A 10,174-nucleotide genomic window follows, 5' to 3' on the forward strand; every position below is an offset into this window, starting at 1 on the left:
AACTTTTGCATTGAAGAATTACTTTAGTAGAAATTTACAGATCCTGATGGAAGGAAACTTTGGGGTTTGGCCCAGGGGTGCAGACTGTTGATTGTTTTCATAGAAAATGTCTCAATGTCAATATCATGTATGTTTCCAGAAACAGTCTAGTGCTACAGTGTGTGTTTGTGTTAGCACAGCTTACATGTTAACAAAATATTTACAAGGAAGAGGTTTGTTATTTCCTTTGCTTTCATTTCTGAAAATAATAATTCTATGCTTGCAGCACAGGGTTTGACTTTTGAAATGGGACATCTAATTTTGCTTTACCATGCTGCCTGCATGGCTTTTTATTTAACTTGCAAGTTCATTTATTTTTCTGTAGAATTAGTATTTTCTGTGTCAAACCACGTGTTTAACCAAAAGGTGAATTAATAGTTAACATTCTGTGTTTTGAAACAATTGCTGACTCTTTTGAAAGTGGGAAGAATTGAAAAAAGCAGATAGATTACAAGGGCAGAACAGCTGCCTGGACTTTATTTTGAGGTGTATTTGATTGGGGTTTTTAGATCATGGTCTTATCACAGAAAGGTTGGTGTTAGAAGGAGCCTCCAGAGATCATCTAGATCAACCCCCTTGCTAAAGCAGGTTCACCTAGGGCAGGTTGCACAGGATTGCAGGTTTTGAATATCTGCAGAGATAGAGACTCCACAACCTCTCTGGGCAACTTGTTCCAGTGCTTGGTCACACGCATGTAAAGAAGTTCTTCCTCGTGTGCCAACCCATGTTTGAAGGCTGAGAGTTTTGACTCTAGGAGGCTGTTTTTAGAGCACATGTGTCTCTTCAGATGGATGAGGAAGAGTGGTCAATCTGGAGCCTGTTACCTCTGTACAGCATGTCAGTCTCTAATCCAATTTGGAAAACCTGTTTGAATTCAGATATGTGAGAAACCTTAGTCTCGGCCTTCTTGCAGGACAAACATTGTATTTTGCTTTCTGGAGGCAGTTATGCACAGTTCTTGCTTCTTTCTTTTACACACCTCATAGGTTTTCTTAGAGGGTAGTGATAAAGTACACTAGTGTGCTTTAAAATAAATTACTGTCTCCCCAGAACACAATATACCATCAACAATACCTATTCTATTAGGAAATTCATGGAGGCTAAGGAGAATCAGAAGGACTGAAATGTGAGCCTGAAAATGAAGTAGGCTTGTTGAAAGAGAGCACTTCAGCCATTAAAAAAAAAAGAGAGAAAGACAGGAAAATAAAATGTGCAATTGAATTGATAGGACATGTCTGTTTCAAAATATATGAGGCAAAATTTGCTTTCATTGAAACTGATATTGTCTTTTTGTGTTTTAGAATCAGGTGCTGTTTTCACATTTGGGAAAAGCAAGTTTGCAGAAGATATACCTAGCAAGTTCTGGTTCAAAAATGACAAGCCTGTACTTATATCATGTGGAGATGAACATACTGCTATTATTACAGGTCAGTATTGGAAATGGAGTGTATAGAACATAGAATTGTTTCGGTTGGAAAAGACCTTTAAGATCATCAAGTTCAACCGTTAACCTAACACTGCCAAGTCCACCCCTGGACCATGTCCCTAAGTGCCACATCTACACGTCTTTTAAATGCCTCCAGGGACGGTGACTCCACCACTTACTTCCCTGGGTAGCCTGTTCCAATGCTTCATAGCCCTTTCAGTGATGAAATTTTTCCCAATATCCAATCTAAACCTTCTCTGTCACAACTTGGGGCTGTTTCCTCTTGTCCTGTTGCTTGTTACATGGGAGAAGAAACCAACTCCCACCTTGCTGCAGCCTCCTGTCAGGTACTTGTGGGGAGTGATAAGGTCTCCCCTGAGCATCGTTTCTCCAGGTTAAACACCCCCAAATCCCTTAGCCTCTCCTCATGGCACTTGTGCTTCAGACCCTTCCTCAGCAGCATTGTCCTTCTTTGGACACACGCCAGTACCTCAATGTCTTCCTTGTAGTGAGGGTCATCTATATGGTAAAAGGTGATATATTTGGACAGTTAAGGATTCTTATTCGAATCCTAAGGTAATATATCAAATAAGGTCATGGAGAGGAGAGAGGACTGTTCTGTGGGAACTGTTGGGTACCTTTGGAGTTTGTGTGAGGTCACTCAAGGTTTTCAAAGACATGCCCAACGACTGTCTGGAGGGAGTTTGTGATAAGTGAATATATCTCACAGGATTTAAAGTAAGCATGACTTTGTTCAGCTTGAATGTTTCTTGTGTATCTGACAATGTCTAGTGGGCAGGCTTAAATATATTGTGCCATAGAAGTAACAGGATCAGCTGAACACCATCATCAATTTCACTGGAAATCTGCTTGAAACAATAGATGCAAGAAGATTTGAATTACTGTTAACCATCAAATAAGCTGATGATTACCAATTTTTTCCTGCATTAAGCATGTAGCTGCATTATTCTTTCCTGTCTTTGGGGTAAAAGATGTGGGAGCTCAGGTAAATGTGCTGTTATTTTATAAGGAGGCCTATAGACACTGTGGTTTTGGAGCTGTAGGGTCTGTCCAAGAGTGCAACGTCTTGTTTTCTGAAGAGCACTTTATCTGTGCTGTAATTAAAGGAGAGGATGTTTGTTCTGCTTTTTGTCCCTTCCTCTGGCTGGAGGTTTCTTACTTAAACAATGCAATTACTATTTTTGAGCTGAAAAATCACAAGGATATTGATTATTGTTTGCACTTAAGAATCGAATTGACTAGTCTTAAACCTTACATTAAAAAGGAAGTAATACATAGCATAGTGTGGGAATGAGCAGCTTGTCTTGAATGAGGTATTCAAACACTTGTATGGATTCTGTGCTTTTTTTTCAGGGAAAGGTAAACTGTACATGTTCGGCAGTAATGACTGGGGCCAGTTAGGACTAGGATCAAAGAACACTGTCAACAAACCAACATGTGTTAAAGGTGTGTTTCATTTTTCTTCTCTCTTTTTTCCATTCTATTTAAAGGAGACCTTTGTGAAAAGGTGCTTAATAAGGTGCGTTTCCAAAATAAGTGATTCTGCCATCTTTACCCATCAGAGGTAACATATTACTGCACAAGGTCATGAAAGTAGCTTAAAAAGATCCCTGATTGATTTTCCATCACTTCCAGATTCTGAGTCCTGTTGCACCTGAAGTTTGCTTTAGATGGATGTCATTTTTAAGGGCTCTGATTTTATGTAATGTTTGCCTTTTCTGACAAACCACATCTTCATTTTTACTGCAAAGACAATAATCAGATGCTTGGTCTCTGCATCGTTGTCTGTGTGTTAGAAATCAGAGTTCCATCAGCGTTGTGTAACCTTTGTATGATTTTCTGTGTGTTAGAAATCAGAGGTCCATCAGCGTTGTGTAACCTTTGTATGGCTCTTATCTTAGCAACTTTGTAAATGAAAAAATCTATCAGAAAGTTTCTACAAGTACTGCTGCATTTTAAGCAACTGTAAGAAGTGCCCAGGGGTGCATAAATGTTAATACATTTGTATGCAGCAATAAAATAAATGCCTACTTTCTTTCATGTGTTGTAAAATATGTTTTCATTGCACTGTGATCTTGATCTTTCCTAGCTGGTTTTATCTTGTCAAACAAAACTAAGTCAATACTTTCCCCTATCCCCTTACTTATGTCAAGTCAGATCTATCCCATTAACACATTTCTTTTCACCATTGAATGTTTATCTTCATCCTTTCTGCCAGCAGATTGATCTGTCAGTTTATTGTTTAAAACAAATTATCCTGCTTGTTCAAACTCTGTTCTTCCTGATTTGGTTTATTCTACTGTCCTTTATCTCCTCCTGTCTCTATTTCACTTCAGAGGGACAGCTACTCTCAGGTTCACATCTTCTGTCAGCCATGGGAGAGATTGATTCTTACCTTGGCTTAAATGGATTGGGTGTCAAGTTTTGTTGTTACTATCAAATTGCAATGGAGAATAAAAGATGAAAAGAAGATGACAGCAGTTCAAACCAGACCTGGCATCCATTGAAAAAAGCCACAAGGGGGGTATCCTTCTTCTCTTGGCAACAGGCAGCAGGAGAAGGTCCTGGAGCTTTTCTCACTAGCAGTTGGTCATCTCTTGGCTTTGGGAATGGTGTTGTAAGGACACATTTCAGTTTCAGGCTTGGAGCCAAATGGTTGTGACTGCATGTTTTGTGAGAAAACGTCTTCTGGGATTTGACTAGAGACTAATGAAATTGGTTATGAAAATTTGCCAGCAACATTGTAAAGACAGCATGTCTCATCATATACAATTGATTAGCCTAAATAGGAGGAAGGTTATGGAGCACAGGTTTCTGAAGAGCTGATTAAGATCATCTCTGAAAGGTGGAGACAGAGTTTTGGGACATAATGCAACAAATTAAGATTGTAGGAAGAAGCCAGTATTGTAAGTGTTATGGTTCCAGCCTGGTGGTAGTGGTAGGTGTTGGATAGGATAGGCAGGAACCTGAATATGTGCAATTTAGGTTTGTGTTTGTGTCTGTGTGATAGACCAGAGGCAGATCATGCTTAACTAGATAGATTTATTTGGTGACTTGGTAGGTAGTAGAAGGCACTTTAATCTGAATGCTATGGAGCAGATGAAAGTTGATTTGGAAGGATTGAAAAAGAGTTTGTGAAAGGTGATTGTTTTTGGCTTTGTCATGGACTAGTGCAATGCAAAAACAATTAAAGATATATTATGTAAAATAACATTGTTTTAAGAGCATTGTATAGGGTCCATGGACATGACTGAGAGAGGGTAATTTGTTGACAAATTGGACAGAGAATGGGAAACTCAGTGAGTTTGTTTTTAACTCTGTTTCTGAAATGGAGTGCACTTGCCATGGGTGTAGAGGCACCTCTGTATTCTCTCTTTCCCACCAAAGTAACTCTTGACTCCTCTCATGTACATTCCCAATCTTTCAAAGTGAGCAGGGAAGTACCTGCAGTGGGTGGGTGGTAATAGAGCTGAAACTGAGACAGGATAGTACATATAAGAAATGTAGGCACTAATCCAGGTAGGGCTGTCCTTAGGAATCGAGTTTAGTGATCACTAAGAGAACATTACAGAGCAAAACTCCAGCAAAAAAAGAGATGTGTGCATAATGAAGGGAGGTAGGGGTGGTAAGACAAAAGAACAGTATGGTTTTAAAGATTTAAGACAGTGGGAAAAGCATAAGAGAGAATTAAGAACAGTAATGTTAATGAAAACTGAAGGCAGCTTTAAGCTTTCATTTTGTCCTACTGGATATATTCTCTAAGGCATATCCATAAATGGTAAATTCCAGGGACTGTGGCATTGGGATGAAGTAGCCATCATCAAGTTAACTTGAGTGTCTTAAGTTTTTAAGGTATGATCTGTTCTCTCATCTTGGGGGAGTAGTGATTTAATAAGTCATGTGCTAAGTTCAAAAGGGCAACAAATCTTGTAATCATTCTGTTGGCAAAAATATGGAAACAAATCCGAGCTCCCTCTAGAGCACCAAGAATTTTGTTATGGAACCTGCTATCAGCTTGTTTATAACTTTTCCCTCTTTTGGCTTTAATTTGTAGCTTTAAAACCAGAAAAACCAAAACTTGCTGTTTGTGGAAGAAACCACACTTTAGTTTACACAGGTATGTAACCAATATTTTATACGTATGAAAGGTAGATTTCTTCCTTTGCTTTCTTACAAAATTACATTAGAAGCCCCAGGAGTGTTGAGGAAGGAAGTATAAATGAAAATGGGATGGTTAAAACTTGGGGTATTGATATCCAGTTCTATGCGTGTTGGATTTATTCTGAGCCAAAGCACTTACAAAGTAATGTTATATAGCAGTTTGTTAGCAATAGACATCTGAAAAAATTTCTTGTTGCCATTTGAGGTGTGGTTAACAATTATCAGTATTTCATTTAGGCCCTCTAAAGGTATATTATTATTTTTTATATATCTGTACTCAAATTTACCTTTGACAAGTAATCTTTATTAGTGTGAAGTGATATATTTGAGTAAACATAGCAGAACTGAATGTTTTCAAGTCTTCAAATTTTGTTGCATTCTGGGTTAGACAAGATAGGCTGCTGTTTCAGTGACAAGTTGCTTTATTAACCTGTAAATAAATAAACTGTAAATTTAAACTTAAAAGTAAATTTTTAAGAGTATACAGAGGATTTATGCAAATGCTTGTCATGCTTCTCTAAATTCTGTTATGGAATAGCCATCTCTGTGGTTGTAATGCTTTAGCTTGCAGTAATGTTATAAAGAGGATTGTGTGATTATTAGGAGGTTTATGTATGTAGAGACCCTGAGCACTGTAAATGAGACTTTTGGAATAAAGAGAACATTTTAATAACTGTTGAGTACTTCAGACTGCACTGGATAAATATTAGTCACTTGTGGTATACACACTGACTAGATTATTTGTGGCCATTAATATAGCAAGTACCATTTATAAATTGTGTGTTAATCATCTTTCTGTTGGGATTTGTGTTAATAATGGGCCTTATCTGTGTCATCATAGATGAGAACTTTAGATGTGAAATATGCTAAAATTAAAAATATAAATCTTGAAGTTCCCTTAAGCTGAAGATATTAGTCATCAGCATTAACTTCCATTTGAAGATTCTAAAACAAAACACCTTATTAATTAAATCGAAAGTGATTTAAACAGTAAAATGAGTGAATTACTTCTAATAAAATACTAAGTAAAAATGTATGTCATCCACAATACTCAAAGCTGTCAAATTATTAGTCTCTTTAATTTGCATGCTAATACAGCTTCAGTTTTCTTGGCTGTGACATTTTCCTCTCACTTTATTTTAAAATAGACATTATTTGTGCAAGGAGCTGTTTCTGGCTGCCAGTGCTGCTGGTAGTCATTCTCTCACAACTCTTGCAGAACTTCAGAGTGGTGGGGAATGCAGCCAGTCTGAGTACTTGTAAGACTTTTAGAAAGTTCTGATCCAAGCCTGTGCAGGAAAGCCTTTGTTAGCTACAACAGAAACTGCTAATGTCAACTCAAGGGTATTTCAGGCCAATAGACCCCAACATTTCTGTGATGTTTTTCTATTGAAAATTAAATGTCTTGCTCCAGTTTCTTCATTCTGTGTATAACGTGTCCTTTTCTGTGTGCAGAAAAAGGAAATGTGTATGCTGCTGGAGGTAACAGTGAAGGTCAGCTGGGATTAGGTGACACAGAGGAAAGGACCACATTTCATTTAATTAGTTTTTTCACCAACCAGCACAGGATCAAACAGCTGGCAGCTGGATCATACACCTCAGCAGCAGTAACTGGTAAGAGCAACTGGTAACAAAATCTGTTTGTGTGTGTCCAGCCTGGTGTTCCAGGGAAACAACATTTTATCTTAAATCTGTTAACTGTCTGTGTCTTCATTTTAGAGGATGGGCAGCTCTTTGTGTGGGGTGACAACTCAGAAGGTCAGATTGGCTTGGCCAGTGAAACCTGTGTCAGTGTCCCTTGTCAAGTGGATATTGGAAAACCTGTTTCCTCTGTATCCTGTGGATATTATCACTCTGCCTTTATAACAGGTGAGAGAATGGGAATAGTGCTTAGTGGAGACAAGACAGTGGTTTTCAAATTGTTCAGATTTACCAGGGGCAGGTTCTCTAAAATGTGGGCCTGCCTGATTCATTTTTGAAACTTGTATGTAATTTACTATATAATTCCTTTTTTAATTATTGAATTAACAGTACTGTGAGAAAAAAACCTCTAGCTCATTTTCTGCATTTGCACATTGTTGTGCAAAAGTATATTAGAAAGAAGGAGTATCTTACCCCTTTATTTTCATGAAGGTTATGGAAAATGTTGTGGATTAATGCTGTGGTTTCAAAAATCGATTTTTTTTCTTGAGATTATTCATTTTTTTGCGATGATCAAATAATAATCTTCATCTCTAGAATTATGAATATAGAACAGAGTTGATATGACGAAAAATTCATCTCATTGCCAGCAGTGCAAGATTGTTGTCAATGTCTGATGTTATGTTTTAAATTTTAAGTTTCAAAGTCAGTTAAGCAGGCAGGATATGGTATGAGGAGAAGCATATGCTGCAGTGAGCTCTTGTCTAATCTCCAAATGAATCCACCTCTTTTGCTTTCCACCTGCTTCTTCCCAACTCTCAGTTGGTTTCCAAAGTGAAGATTCCACTCATTTTTTAATACTGCCAGTATGGGTAAATTTATCAGCCCGTATTGATGGTGTTATGTATGAGCAGCCATGAATTCCTCTCAGCCTTATAGATTTACATTATTAAACTTTGCAGTTTGGTCCCCTCAGAGTAATTAAAGATTTCAAAGGATCAATAGTTTTGATTGTAAAGCTTTTAACAGGTACCCAAGAGCTATTCCATCAGATACCTTTCTCAGATTGCTTGATAAATGTTACTTTTCCACATATGATATCTGTATTGCTCTCTGAGAACATGCTGTTAACAGAATGAGAGTTTGCTACCGTAGACAAATATTAATTAGGCATTATGCTGGTAGTGTGCAACTTTTATTGCAGATGCTTTATTACAGTAAATGGATTAAATGTCTGGGACTAATCAGGAGCTCAGCACCTGTTAGGAAGTCCACAGCTCCCTGAACTCAGAATAAATGGGGGAAAAAATGATGCTGATGTCAAGAATGTAGTAAGAATGTGTTTGTCTCTGCCTTAGAGCCAAGAGCTGAAGCTCTAAGGCTGCAGTGGGATGTCACAAAAGCTCTTGTTAGTAGAAGGGTTGAGGAAAAGCATTTAAGAATAAAGAGAGAACAGTGTATGCCAAGTGCTCTAAGGAAGTAGAAGCTTTTAATGGAAGGGGATAAGAAGAAAGGCTTAGGCTTTCAGCTGGTTAAGAAAAATGGAGTCTCAAAATATTAATATGAAGATGAACTGATTATCACCTGTGAAAACGAGGAGTTGTTGAACCCATACTGCTTAAACAGGCCTGAGTATAAAATGGAAAAATCTTGATTTTCACCCTTATTATCTGCAAATCCTGCACAAAATGGGCTTCAGTCTACCTCACTGAAACTACTGACACACACATGGCCTTTTTTGTGCTGAAAGTGTAAATTTTTTTTTATTACGTTCTTTGGGCCCTTGCCAGCAGTTTTATTTGACTGATACTTCAGCTGCAGCTACCATAAAAATTTAGTATTGGACATCCAAGTGCATTTGCTGCACTGATCTTCTGTTGTACTGGTGTCAGTGTGTTATCCTGACACTGTTTAAAAACAAACCTATGCATTTAGTCTGAGTGTACCATAGTCACACAATGTGCTACTTACCAGTTATTAGATCCCATAGAATTACTCTGTTTGGGTTTTTACATCAAATAATACACTGTATTTAATGATAAAACATAGCTGCAGGATGTAAGAATTGATCCATGCTGTTGTGCTGAATGGATAGCACACGTGGCTCCCTTTCTAATATGCCTAAGGTTAACATAAAGTGTGCACTGCCTAAGCAAACTGAGGATCACAGGCATATCTGAGTTAAAACTAAGAGGTGCTTAATGAGGATACTGGAATACATAGTGTGGACACAGAGTGCCCTCTCCAGGGCAGGATGTTCCTTAATAAGAGACTATTGAGGAAAAAAGTGGTGAAGTTTGGATTCCAGGTGTTTGGTTGGTTTTTTTTAAACTGCAGTTGTTAATTCTTTGCAATAGCTGTTTTAAAAGATTTTGCAGTAGGCATTTGTCTTTAAGGTTTTAACTGCTCTAAAGCTAAATGCAGTGTCTGTTTAGTAGTTCCAAAAAGTTACTTTTGCCTTTTAGAATGCCTTGTCTGCAGACAAGTCACCTACTAAATATGTCAGTCACCTGTATTCCACCATGTACACGTGTGCCCCACTGACACCAAAGTAGTTGTAGAACATATCCTGAATATTTTTGATAAAAAACACATCTGAAATTTAGCCTAGGCACAAGCACAGACAATGGATAGCTCATTTCCATATGCAAATTAGGAAACTGGTCTGTTTACTCAGTTCTTATTTGAAAGATGATTGTTTGCTCCCTTTTTCTTTCCTTTGCATTCTTCAGAGGTCCACTAAAAAGAAGGTTTTAGTCTATAGTTTCCAATCTTCTTTAGGACTTTTCCACAGTATGTTTCCTTTCTTGTTGCAGACTTGGGATGTTGGGTCCCACTGGTAGAGATATGGCTCTAACAAAGCAACAGAGAAAGAAAAAGCTGAAA

At 37.8% G+C, this 10,174-nt stretch overlaps 1 protein-coding gene across 1 annotated transcript in view; it reads left to right on the forward strand.

The window, feature by feature from the left end:
* Window positions 1-551: 551 nt before the first annotated feature.
* RPGR (retinitis pigmentosa GTPase regulator) overlaps window positions 552-10,174 on the forward strand; it is a 26,644-nt gene continuing 17,021 nt past the window's right edge. The window contains exons 1-6 of the mRNA XM_009080240.1: window positions 552-570; window positions 1,341-1,466; window positions 2,840-2,932; window positions 5,541-5,603; window positions 7,103-7,261; window positions 7,367-7,516. Of these exons, the coding sequence (XP_009078488.1) occupies window positions 552-570; window positions 1,341-1,466; window positions 2,840-2,932; window positions 5,541-5,603; window positions 7,103-7,261; window positions 7,367-7,516 (610 nt within the window). The remainder of the gene's footprint in view (window positions 571-1,340; window positions 1,467-2,839; window positions 2,933-5,540; window positions 5,604-7,102; window positions 7,262-7,366; window positions 7,517-10,174) is intronic.

The sequence above is a fragment of the Acanthisitta chloris genome, unplaced genomic scaffold, assembly GCF_000695815.1.
Source record: "Acanthisitta chloris isolate BGI_N310 unplaced genomic scaffold, ASM69581v1 scaffold15858, whole genome shotgun sequence".
Classification (NCBI taxonomy): Eukaryota; Metazoa; Chordata; class Aves; order Passeriformes; family Acanthisittidae; genus Acanthisitta; species Acanthisitta chloris.